This window comes from Argentina silus, assembly GCF_951799395.1.
Source record: "Argentina silus genome assembly, chromosome: 5".
Lineage (NCBI taxonomy): Eukaryota > Metazoa > Chordata > Actinopteri > Argentiniformes > Argentinidae > Argentina > Argentina silus.
In genome coordinates, this window is record NC_139659.1 from 991,466 (window position 1) to 1,004,669 (window position 13,204).

The 13,204-nt window shown below is 46.6% G+C and overlaps 1 protein-coding gene across 1 annotated transcript; it reads right to left on the reverse strand.

Moving 5' to 3' along the window:
* Positions 1–812: 812 nt before the first annotated feature.
* pip5k1ba (phosphatidylinositol-4-phosphate 5-kinase, type I, beta a) lies at positions 813–12,517 on the reverse strand. Its single transcript, XM_083670529.1, has 16 exons — positions 12,435–12,517; positions 9,566–9,769; positions 8,978–9,027; positions 8,720–8,794; positions 8,340–8,470; positions 8,052–8,169; positions 7,463–7,615; positions 6,839–7,135; positions 5,116–5,297; positions 4,869–4,949; positions 4,652–4,700; positions 4,427–4,511; positions 3,743–3,883; positions 3,194–3,317; positions 2,730–2,829; positions 813–1,833 (listed from the first exon to the last, which is right to left on the reverse strand). The coding sequence occupies exons 4-16, from the start codon at positions 8,792–8,794 to the stop codon at positions 1,831–1,833; spliced, it is 1,539 nt and encodes a 512-aa protein (XP_083526655.1). The 5' UTR covers positions 8,978–9,027; positions 9,566–9,769; positions 12,435–12,517; the 3' UTR covers positions 813–1,830.
* Positions 12,518–13,204: the final 687 nt, after the last annotated feature.

The following is a 13,204-nucleotide window of genomic DNA, read 5'->3' on the forward strand; positions in this document are numbered from 1 at the left end:
TCCCAATCACAGACTGATGAAAAAAGCCGGAGTAATCAGATTGAGGCTGTGGATGTTGTTGGGGATAGTAATGATTAATTCAATGCGTATGCAGATGCCATTTAAACTCTGTTATATAAACGGATGAAATTTGTTATATTTTCTGATTTTACACTTTCCTTGAACATTGTGCTCTCCCCCTCTCCCTCTGACGCGTGTGCACGCACCCACGCACACACGCAGATAATATTGCATGCGCTTATTGCACCACCGATAATACTGGGGGATGAAAAATAAAGCCGATTATGCCCCCTAGTGGTCAATTATGAGCTTGACAACAACAAGAGCTGTCCTGCTGAACTGGGACGTTTCCCAGACAAATTAAGCCTCGTCCTGAACTCAATAACATTTTCAATAGAGAATATCTATTGAAGATGCATTTTAGTCTAGGATTAAAGCGATGCTACAACATTTTTGTACATGTTCTGCCACTAGTTCTAAAAATAGCGTTTACGAGCCAAAAACGGATCCCGGAATAGAAAAAAATTGTGTCAAGAAATGCCCTGATTGGACAAAGAGCGGCACATCCCCCCACTACCATGAGCAAAAGCTTATTTTGCAATAGTTTGTTGGCCTTAAACTAAGAACTGTGTCGTCCAATGAGATAAGAAATCGATTAAAATTATAACATGAACCATACAGTAAAAATAAAAACAATTGATGTAAAGAATTAGCAACAAAAATCCTGTATCATCTCTTTAAACTTAATCTGTGTAAGGGAAGTCAGCCCTTCGGTTTTGAGTGTATGGAAATGAAAACAACACAGGAATATGTTACAGCATAAAACAGTTGTTTTTATATCACACAGACAAAAGTCCTTTCTATAAATATAACATTGCTTTGTAAATATAAAATATACATCTTATTACACCATATGCTTATGACAGCACACTACATGTAATGATTTAGAAATACAGAATTTCTAATCAAAGGAAATGTGATCTTAAGAGAAAGAAACCACAATGTTCATATGGTTCATGATGACTCAGTCACCACAGGCTGACTAAAAAGCAACCCACACCCAGAGGGATCCCTGACCAAAGCTACTGACCATGTTTGTCTGCACACCACAACAAATACAATTCAAGAAGCACACTTCACTGTGCACGATGCATTTGCTCAATACAGTATTTGTTTGTCATTTTCTGTCTAGTAATGTAAAAAAGAGAATATCTCTCTGTCTCTATAAATAGATAAAGTCTGAGGGCTGTTACATTATGATTCATACTTAACACAATAAAAGATACATATATCTTCCAGGGATCCAGCCTGAGAGATTACAGCATTTCAATATTGAATATCAGAAAATCAACTGTATGGACGTGTTTAAAACAGAGCAACGCCGGATGAAAGCAATGAGGAGGACAGATTTGACCCACAGTGTGACACGCCCCACAGTGTGACACGCCCCACAGTGTGACACGCCCCACAGTGTGACACGCCCCACAGTGTGACTGAGGCCTGTCTGTCCCTGTCCTTGAGTAAGCAGCAGAGTCCTGTAGCAGTAGGAAGCAGCTCCATCGTGCAGGTTGTGTTTCCATAGTCTCTAGAAGAGTGTTGTCATCATGGCGTTTGTTGTGCAGTCGATGGTAAACATGTAGACTATTATGTACTACTAGTAGTATTATATACTACTATTGGCACTGCTGGTGGAACGCCATCATCATCATCGTCGTCATCATCGTCGTCATCATCATCATCATCATCATCATCGTCGTCGTCATCATCATCATCATCATCATCATCATCGTCGTCATCATCATCATCGTCATCATCATCTGCCACCACTCCTCACTGGAACACAAGAGGCGGAGAAGTCAGTCATATCTTGTGATGTCACTACGGATGGGACACAATCTCAGTGACACAACAGACAGAGGAGCAAAGCTGTCACAGAGGGACACGCAGTCAGTGACCTCACACGGAACAGAGAATACCAGTGATGTCACAAAAGGGAGCACAATTTGTGATGATGTCACAATGGATGGGACACAAAAGGTGTGATGCAACAGAGGAGCCTAGATCTCACAGAGGGACACAATCAGCGACCTCACACTGCACAGAGGAAAGAATAGCAGTGATTAAAATGGCTTGGGCCGGTATTAGAATTCTCAAACCGGGATACCTTCCCTCCAAAATACCCCGGTATACGGTAATATCTTTTAGCAGACTTTCAACATGACTCCGACTTGTAGCAAATCTACGGCCTGCAAATCAGACCAGTCATTTTCAACTGGTTTCCACCAAATACAGGTAAGTGATCAAGTTAAGTGTAACAAGAACTATCCAACCAATGAGCATACCGGTCGGTATGTCATGGAGATGATAACGATGTGTACGCTGCTTCAGACTAGGTCTGATACTGTCCATCAAAGGGGTCAAACACTACAAGAGCTGAAGGAAAAAAAAACCTCAGTTCTTGGTTCAGACCAGTCCGCTGGACCCAGAGCAGGGATCTGCTCTGCTGCCTGATACACAAGTACAGGACTCCTAAAACCTACAAGTTGTTGCTGTCCTTTCTTTTTTTTCCCAGTAACTATCTGTGGCTCAGTTGGTAGAGCATGACACTAACAACGCTTAGGTTGGGACCATATATATACTGAAAAATGGATACACTCATTGCAATGTAAGTGGCTTTGGATTAAAGCGTCAGCTAAATGGCGTATCCTGTACGCTGAGAAGATACGTACCAAGTAGACATCCAGCACGGACTCGAAGCTGCCTGGGAAGGCAGGGCAGGGGACAGCATCATCCAGGAACACGGTCACACTGGAGGCTCGCCGGTCATCACTGGGAAGAGGGGAGAGAGAGGGGGAGGAAGAGGGGTGAACAACGTGACCCTGTCTGATAGTGGAGAGCTGTTCTGCTGTCAGGGAGCGAGGCGTGGCTGGAGGACACGACTAAGGCTATCTGATACTGTTTGACTGTGGCGTTGTTGAGGAGTTGCTCACCCTGAAGCATTTCACCACACTGTATCCTGTATGTTGTGTAAATGACCATTAACATGTGATTAGATTACGGTAGCGAAGGGGATGATGAGGCAAGAGGGGAGGGAGAGGGGAGGGGAGAGGGGAGGGGAGAGGGATAGGGGAGGGGAGAGTCTGTCTGCACGGCAGACTACGGGTGACACAAAACAACGTACAATGTACTGTACCTGTTATCAGGAGTTTCCTCCAAGTTGTTCCTGATAGAATCGAGGGAGGAGGGGGGGCAGGACACAGCCTGGGTCACACTGGTGGAGGGCGGGACCAGGTCCGGGCACTGGGAGGAAACCAGTACTGTTGAAATGAAACAGAGTTGAAATAAAATGTATTTCCTCAATAAAACATCAGGGAGCGTCGGAGAGCAGAAGGAAATACTTGATCGTTATAAACTTGTGCAAGAAGGGAAACACATGTTGTAACTTGTAGTGATATTGGTAGTAAATTCATATACATACTTAAACACTTTGTGCACTGCACAGTAATGTAACAAGGTAATGTAGTTTATAACACATTTAACTCATTCAGTGCCGAGGGTGAATAAAGTCGCCCAAATTGTCAACATTCTAGAGTGCCAAGGGTGACTTCATTTAAATTATGATGGTTCATTTTGTAGCCAATCAGAGTGTTGTTGCTAGGTAAACACCACATAAAACCTTTGGCGCTCTAGGTGGTGAGTGTTCCGGGGTGATTTGTGAGTGAGTGAGTTAAGGTGAGTGTACATTGTCCATCCAGGCTGTCCATGCTCTGGGCCCTCCGTCCCTCCCTCAAGTCCTCCTTCAGAGGGGACAGGACCTCGTGAGAGGCCGACCTCACTGCATGGATGGAAGTCCTCTTCCTCTTGGAGGACGCTCCTCTTATAGCTGAGAGAGAGGGAGAGAGAGGTGGAGGGGAGGGGAGGGAGAGAGAGAGAGAGAGAGAGAGAGAGAGAGAGAGGTAGAGGGGAGGGAGGGAGTGAGAGAGAGAGAGAGAGAGAGAGAGAGAGGTAGAGGGGAGGGAGGGAGTGAGAGAGAGAGAGAGAGAGGTAGAGGGGAGGGGAGGGAGTGAGAGAGGGAGAGAGAGAGGTAGAGGGGAGGGGAGGGGAGGGAGTGATAGAGAGAGAGAGAGAGAGAGAGAGAGAGAGAAAGAGAGGTAGAGGGGAGCGGAGGGAGTGATAGAGAGAGAGAGAGGGAGAGAGAGAGAGAATTGAGAAATTGAGAAATTGAGAACCAGAGTGAGAGAGATAGAAAGGTATGTAATAACCATAAAACACAAAGAGACAAAATGAGTATGAGGAAATGCAAGATTACTGGAAGTATGTGTGAGTGTGAGGTATGAAGTCTGTGTGAGTGTGAGGTATGAAGTATGTGTGAGTGTGAGGTATGAAGTCTGTGTGAGTGTGAGGGTGTGGAAGTGTCTCAGCTTACGATGGATCTTCTTGAATACGGTGCTGCCCATGAACTTCAGAAATCTGTCTGCATAGAAACTGGGCCTGTGGACCGACACTGTGTCCTGAAACACAAATACAGTACAGATGTTAAAGAGAGTACACACACACACACACACACACACACACACACACACACACACACACACACACACACACACACACACACACACACACACACACACACACACACACACACACTTACCCCATCATATACGAGGGCCTTCCAGGAGTGCTCCACCTTCTTGATGAACCTTCAGAAAAGCACAGATGTTACTACGGTAACTTGACGAATCATCTACAGTATTTTATTGATGGCCAAGGTAACACTTGTGAGATCCAACTAAGGCTTTTACCAGTAATACTGTAGGATTGTACCTGTATGAGAATAGGCTTTTACCTGTACGACTGTAGGCTTTTACCTGTAAGACTGTAGGATGTCAATAATCCCGAGGAAGATGAGCAGCTTCTCGTCTTTGTGTTTGGCAGGAATTCCACCCATTCTAAAGACAACAAGGTAGGGAGTGACTCAAATGACTCATCACACAGAGCTTATTATGTGTGTGTGTGTGTGTGTGTGTGTGTGTGTGTGTGTGTGTGTGTGTGTGTGTGTGTGTGTGTGTGGCACAGGCCAAAGGGATGTACGTATGCAGACGGCTTCTCTCTTACGTGTCATCGTCGGCCGCTGGCTCTGGGGCCTTGACGTCCCCCTGGATGGACTCCAGGGCGGTGGAGTAGAGGACCCTCTGGTGCCGGCTGTCCCGGCGACTCCCTCGGCCACGGTGCCGCTGGTCCAGGACATGCACCCCCAACAGGAGGCTGTAGTCCATGATCTTAAAGCTCTCCAGGACCTGATCCAGACACAGAGACAACGTACAAGATATGAATAAGACTGCAGCATATTCTCTCCCTCTCTCTCTCTCCCCCCCTCTCTCTCTCTCATACCCATCCTCTTCCTTGACCTTTCAGCCTAACCTTTGACAAACCACCTAAAGCTAGCCGCTAATACAGGATCAGCAGAGCAAACATGCTCAAAAGCACTGATGTCATACTCTAATTCCTCCCAAACAAAGGCCCCTAACATCCCTGAGTTACCTAACCCCTCCACTGCGGCCTTAGGATGTAGAGTACTGAGTATTGTCCTGGCGCTGAGGGACTGTTGTTCTGCCTCAGTCCGGTTCCTAAGCCCGGTAATATGAGTCAGGTGCTCTGCTCCGGCCTGCTCTGGTCTGGAGGTTCAGCAGGCATAATCCTGGCTGAGGAGTCTCTGCCTGTACTTTTCCACTAATCAAACAGCAGCACTAACGAGGTCAGTCATAAGGGGGGGGGGGGGGGGGGGGGGGGGCGATGGGGAATGAGGCTGTCGTTCATACGTAACCCTGTTGTCGTCAGGGTCTCTCCGCGTTGAGCGCGTGTTTAAGACAAGCCGAATAAATATCGGATCAAAACCGATTTGAACAGGGGTCGTAATTTGAAACCTCCAACTTGCCACTAGACCTGTGATGTCATGAGGGAACTGGATGGAGCTGCTTCTGAATGGAATAGAACAACATAGAGGAGGAATAGAACAACATAGAGGAGGAATAGAACAACATACAGGAGGAATAGAACAACATAGAGGAGGAATAGAACAACATAGAGGAGGAATAGAACAACATAGAGGAGGAATAGAACAACATAGAGGAGGAATAGAACATCATAGAGGAGGCCGACACACACACCTTCCCTTGTAATTAGGGTTAGGACAGGGGGGTAGTGGGGATGAAGAGGTTTCTAGGGTTAGGGTTAGGACAGGGGGGTAGTGGGGATGAAGAGGTTTCTAGGGTTAGGGTTAGGACAGGGGGGTAGTGGGGATGAAGAGGTTTCTAGGGTTAGGGTTAGGGTTAGGACAGGGGGGTAGTGGGGATGAAGAGGTTTCTAGGGTTAGGGTTAGGGTTAGGACAGGGGGGTAGTGGGGATGAAGAGGTTTCTAGGGTTAGGGTTAGGACAGGGGGGTAGTGGGGATGAAGAGGTTTCTAGGGTTAGGGTTAGGACAGGGGGGTAGTGGGGATGAAGAGGTTTCTAGGGTTAGGGTTAGGACAGGGGGGTAGTGGGGATGAAGAGGTTTCTAGGGTTAGGGTTAGTACAGGGGGGTAGTGGGGGTGAAGAGGTCTCTAGGGTTAGGGTTAGGGTTAGTACAGGGGGGTAGTGGGGATGAAGAGGTCTCTAGGGTTAGGGTTAGGACAGGGGGGTAGTTGGGATGAAGAGGTTTCTAGGGTTAGGGTTAGTACAGGGTTAGGGTTAGGGTTAGTACAGGGGGGGTAGTAGGGATGAAGAGGTCTTTAGGAGGGACCGTTAAGAAGAGAGGGGTCTTCAGTCCGCGGTGGAATAGATACAGAGTACATGATCTCACCCGACAGTCTCTCTGCAGCGTCTTCATCAGGGCGCCGTACGTGTCGGCGTCGAAGTGCAGGCCCTCCAGCCGCTCCTGGAAGTCCAGGTCCTTGAAGGTGGGCGAGGCCTTGGAGCGCTCCTTCCTGGAGGCGCGCCTCTTGAAGGTGGAGCCCTTCAGGTCGTACTTGTAGTGCATCTCCATGGCGCGCGGCAGGACGTTGTTCATCACCACGACGCGGATGTTCACGCCGGCGCTCTGGATGCAGTACAGGCCGTAGAACTTCGGCAGCAACGTCCGGGGGTTCTGGTTCAGGTTCTGGAACGGAGAAACGCGGTACGACGAGACAAAATGGCGGATGGCGGAGTTAGAATGCTCAGGGAAGCAGCGCACGAAGCCAGGACACTGTACCAGTGTTCCTTGATTTGCTTCGAGTTGTCATGGTAACAATCTTCAAAAAGATCACGCAATAGTTAAAACAAAGAGGGAACTAATGATGTTTTAACTTCCAGTACGGTACGAAGATGAAGATTTTAAATGTATGAATATGGCTTCATGATTGTACTGGATAGTGATTGACAGGAGTTGCCCAACCTCTGGTGCCTCTGTGCTAGAGGTGGTGTTTGTGTTCAGGGAGAGGCTCACCATGTAATAACCAGGAAGTAGTTTCTGTAGAAACTCTGCTTCTTTATGCTGCACAGTCTTGATGATGAACTCGTCATCGCTGGTCAGGTAGAACCAGGAGCTGCTGGCCCCCGGGTTGGACAGCTCAATCAGCGGCTCCTTACAGATAGAGTACTGGAAATAAACAAGCCTTTAGCCGTTAGCCTTTAGCATCCAAACAGAAAGGAATACCGGCATAAAACAAAGAAAACAAACTGTGTTATTACTGGTACCTTATTTACAGCATCATATACCTGTTTAATGGAAACTTAAAATGACATTTACTGTGACAGGATTGTGTGTTGTCTCATTATATTAAATACAAACACACAATCCAACCAAACGCCTTGGGCAGAGCAGCTCTACAACATCAACAACAGCAACAATAGAATGTAACAAAGATAATAAGCTTACAGAAACAATTTTACAACAGCACGTAAAAAACCCCAATAATAATAATAATAATAATAAGAAGAAGAAGAAGAAGAAGAAGAAGATGAATCTCTAATCTAAGTGTCTCTAGACAGTGGTGTGTTTGAGGAGGTGTCAGTGCTGAAGTGGACACACGAACCAGATAGTCATCAGCTTTGATCCCAAAGAGCTCTCTGAAGTAACGGAAAGCCAGAGGGGCGTAGGTCTTCAGACGGAAGTCTGGGAAATGGTGCGCCGGGGTCAGGTTACTCCCCTCACTGGAAGACCCAAAGGTTAGCACACAAACACCTCAACATTATCACAACAAACACAGACACAAACAGATGCTGATTACATCACACGAAGTACGGTGAGGTGATGTTTTCTGTCGTTCAGATAAGCCTGGGTTGATGCTGGTGTCTGGGAACCAGTGATGTTCTGCGTGTACCTGGGCAAGAAGACGCTCTCCACCATGTAGAAGTCCTGCATGAGAACGTCTCTGTCTGGCTTGGAGCTCAGGTTCCCCACCGCGTAGCCGATGCCCAGCTGGATGGCACCCTTCAGGGCCGCGGCTGTAGGCTAGATGCAGGAACACACCTTCATACAAACACTACCATCACGGTGCCGACTTCACCATGTAGGACTCCAAATCGAAACCAAATCACATGTTTTCACATAAGACCAGATCACACCTATGAAAATGACTTGACGCCTTCATAGTGAGGTATTGATATAGGTATGAATATCATCTCAGGGCTACAAAGTTTCTGTGAAACTCAACCCTGTGCTGTGTGGTGCAAATGAATCAGGGCACAATTGACTGCTCACCTTTTTGAAATCCTTTGACCCACCAGGGCTCCTCATGGTTCCTCCATCTCTAGTCTCAGTAGTGGTGTTCGACATCTTTTGGATGGAAAGAAATGAGACTAATTTAAAGGCAAGTTAAGGCATAAACCTTTTTACTCTTCTTCAATGTAGTGTGCTGATGAAAGGGTGCATTTCACAGTTTCCAGTCCAGTGGTCTGGTCTTTTGTTAGGCACAGACGAGGAACAGGTGACTTCCTAAAATGTGATGGCGGCTTTTACCTTGAATAATACCTCTTTCACAGGTACTGCACATCACAATTACACACTTCCTAGAATACAGAGAGAGAGAGAGAGAGAGAGAGAGAGAGAGAGAGAGAGAGAGAGAGTCAGAGAGAGAGAGAAAGAGAAAGTCAGAGAGAGAGAGACAGAAGATCAAATCACATTCTCAGTGTATTGCAGTACACAAAGTATCTGTAGCCCAGTTTGTAAGGATATAAATCATTTGAATTCCTCTGAACCCACAAAACTGAGACTTAGAGGTGTCCTGTGGACAAGCTGAAAACCAAGTGACGTTTCCCACACAACAAAGTGCATTCAGGACGAGCTCAGACAACAAACAAAAACCTTGTCGTACAGGAAGTGTATTCCCCCGGACCAAAACAAAATCCAAAGAAAGTTCTTCAGCTCTGTCAAAAACCTCTTCAATGGCTAACACCACAGAACTCTGTAGAATTACGAAAGACTCCGCCGTACGATACCGTCCGAAGTCTTCACCACTATTCCATAATGTCTTCAGTAGTTAAGAGAGAGTTTGCCATGACTGTGTGACAGTGTAGAAGAGGGAGGCAATGAGAAAGCCATACGTACCTTTCTAGTCAAGGCTGTGCTGCGTTGTGAGGAACTTAGGGGGGGGGGGGGGGGCGGCTGTGTGTCTATAACGCTGTACTCTGCTGACCGGACCCCCTTCGCCTCAACCCTTGATCCGAATTAGAAGGGATTGAGAAACCAGTCCCTGCTAAACCCCGCAGAGGGACATTCCAGTAGGACGTCTCAAAGCTCTTTCACTCACCTCTGCCCAAAACGCAAAACAAAACAAAACACATAAACAAGGTTCAGGTCAGGTTGTTAAAGCGCTGGACACAGGAGCTGTTGTTGTAACCGTTCATGATTTAACTCAGGGAACCGTGAGTCTCTGAAACTGATGACGACCGTTGGAGATGAAGCACCACAGACCTGCAGCGCGACACACCGCACTGTACACACAAGGCGTGCCTTGCTATTGTAATGCGGGTTAGACAATTTTGCCACATCAGTCAAAGGATCAGGACACGCAATCGTAAATCATTCAGCAGGCGATCCCTTCCTTGTGTCACTGAACCATGGAAACAGACATATGTGTTTTCTTTCTGCATTCCTTGAAGATGTTTTTTTGTTTTTGAGAATGCAGGGGGACTGTCCTGAGTGCAAAGTATATAGACACCATTTAGCTGACACTTTTATCCAAAGCAACTCACATTGTTGTGAGTGCATACATTTTTCAGTATATATGGTCCCAGCGGGAATCAAACCCACAACCTAAGCACTGCTAGTGCCATGCTCTACCAACTGAGCCACAGAGGACCACAGAGGACCGCTGAAAACAAGTTTGGAATGGAAATCATCTTTGTCCTGTAAGGTCATATCAGGCACTGTAAGAAAACAAAAGGACAGTGACAACGTCTGTGTTTAAGGAATCTTTTACCTGGGGTAAATCCACCTGGGGTAAATCCACCTGGGGTAAATCCACACTCTGGGTCCAGCTGTCTGGTCTGAACCAAGAACTGAGTTTTCCCTCAGCTCTTGTACCCATTGATCTGTCACCCAGTCTGACGGATACAACTCATTAAGATTATCTTCAGGTCATACCAACCTGTATGTTAATTGGTTTCAATGTTCTTCTCACATCTAACCTGATCACTCACCATCACAGGGTGTGGTGAAAACCAGTTCCAAATGGTTGGCCTGATTAGCATCAGACAGATGGCCACCTGTGAACTCTGAGGGACAGAGACCCAGACTCTCATAGGATGCATGACCGACACCAGATTCTAAGTCTCCTATCAGTCAAGTCAAACAAGTCTTCCACCCCATTAACCTCTGTTCAGACTTCCACCTTGGGCTTATAGGTTAGTGGTGATGCTCTCCCTGTTCAGCCCCCTAATTTGATTCTGATTCTGAATTCTGATTTTGATTCTGAATTCTGATTCTGATAACACACTAATACCCCAGCCCTGGGAGGCCCAAACATACTAATACCCCAGCCCTGAGAGCTCCTAACACATTAATACCCCAGCCCTGGGAGGCCCAAACATACTAATACCCCAGCCCTGAGTGGTATTAGGCTAATGTACATCACTAATGCTACAGTACTTTTGAACTCTCAGTGGTGTAAACGCTATTTCACTTCTACACCTAGGAGGGTTAAGAGATTACCAGTCGTGAGGGGCCCTCCATAAACCACAATGACACATGAAACAACACCAAGCCAACCCCACCGACTGGTGTGTTGGTGAGGGAGGGGGACCCTGACATCTGGACTAAACATCTGTTTACTTTTTGGGTTCCATAGGATACAAACCTGGACACGCACCCGTGCACACACACACACGCGAGTGCACACACACACACACACACACACACACACACACACACACACACACACACACACACACACACACACACTTTATCGCAATACAATGGCTCTTTATGAGCAAAACAGAGGGGCTGCAATAAAGGAGAGAGGAGGGAGGTGTGTATTTACATTTGGTGTGGAGAGAGAGAGAGAGAGAGGGAGAGAGGGAAAGAGGGAAAGAGGAGAGCAGGAACTATGCAAATCAGGCCCGGGATCACCTAAGCAAATACGTCAACACAGGGAGAGGTGGCTGAAGCCCAGACGAGCCTCAGGGAGGAACCCTAACCACAACCACAACACTATTACCATTATTATTATTATTATTAACTACAAACATTCCCAGAAGGGTCTGCCCTCGCCAATGTCTCTACCTCTCTCACTTAAACTGCCGGTAAAACCGTCACCATGGTCTCGGATGGAGGGGAACGTACCAGAGGCATGGTGAATCACCATGCAGGCAGATGGTCAAGGAGATATCTGACATATTTGTAAGATGACCCAGCAAGACAGAAATGACACTGACAACCGCGTATTGACTGGTTAACTTCTAGACCAACTGTAGGCTACATTAAACCCACCTGGAAAAACAAACACGATGACTACACTGTCATACAGTAGAAATATAACCTATGAGTTAAAGTATGAGTTATGACATATGTTGCATTTCAACTATGCAGTTCCTTCTGTGATGGGGAAATGACTTGATGAAATCGGTTTCCTGCTGTGGTCAAGTCTGCCTTAGGCTCTGTGCTCTACTAACTAACCACACAAACTAGTCCTCCTAACCATACCAGGGTACGTTATTATGTCCACATGCAGAGTGACCAGAGAATGTGTACACGCCGTGTGAACATAAACGCATAAACATGTGAACTAAAACACACAATTCCTCCTTTGAACATCAGATAAACGGCAACGTTACCGGGAAGGCGTCGGCAGGTGGCACCAAGAGGACGGAGACATCTTCAGGTGAACAGACGCGTTTAATAGTTTAGTTTAGCTTCTAGAAAGTTAATAAGAGGGTAATACAATACATAGGCACAGAGGTTGAGGTCGGTTACTCACCGTTAACGGGGTGGTGGTTGTTGAAGGGAAGCCTGACAGACGGACACTGAGGAGTCGGTTACTGATCGTGGCTCCGCAGGCTGAGCATCCTCCACACTTCCGCACCTCTCCTCTCCTCTCCCCGCCTACCGTCGCCGGGCCGGGGCCGGGGCCGGGCCGGGCGGACACCCGGAGGCGCTGCTCCGCAGGCTGTCCTAGGTTCCTTTTAAATGCTTAATTGAATTAAGACGCTAGAACAGCGGTTGGTTTAAATCATCCGTCGTATGCGCTACGTTGTCTAGTAGACGGTGTCGGAGCATCCAGTCCAGGACCTACCGGTTTCGAAACAGCCTTTATCCCCTGGCCATTCACTCTTTTTAATGTAATGTATTAACGAAACAACTTGCAAGTGGAGACATCTATTACATTTAAATTTAGCAGTGATGACTCCCCCCCCCCTCTCTCTCTCCTTTTTGAATTGATACTCCCCCCAGAATATACTTCAGGGTTAGCCTAACCCTAACCCTAAATGTCAAAAATATAATGACAAATAAACGAAACTTGAATTCAAAAAGTCTACAGTTAAGTCAACGCTCTATCTCATCATCTAAGCAGGTGTTTAGTAATTGTGGTTAACTAGGTTGTGGTCTCGACCAATCCAAGTCAAGTCTCGTTAATGTGTCATTACATAGAATACAAGAACACAATGAAATACCTGAGGCAGAGCAGCCCTACAACATCAATCAACATCAACAATAGAATGTAACTGAAATAATAGATAAATGTAAGCA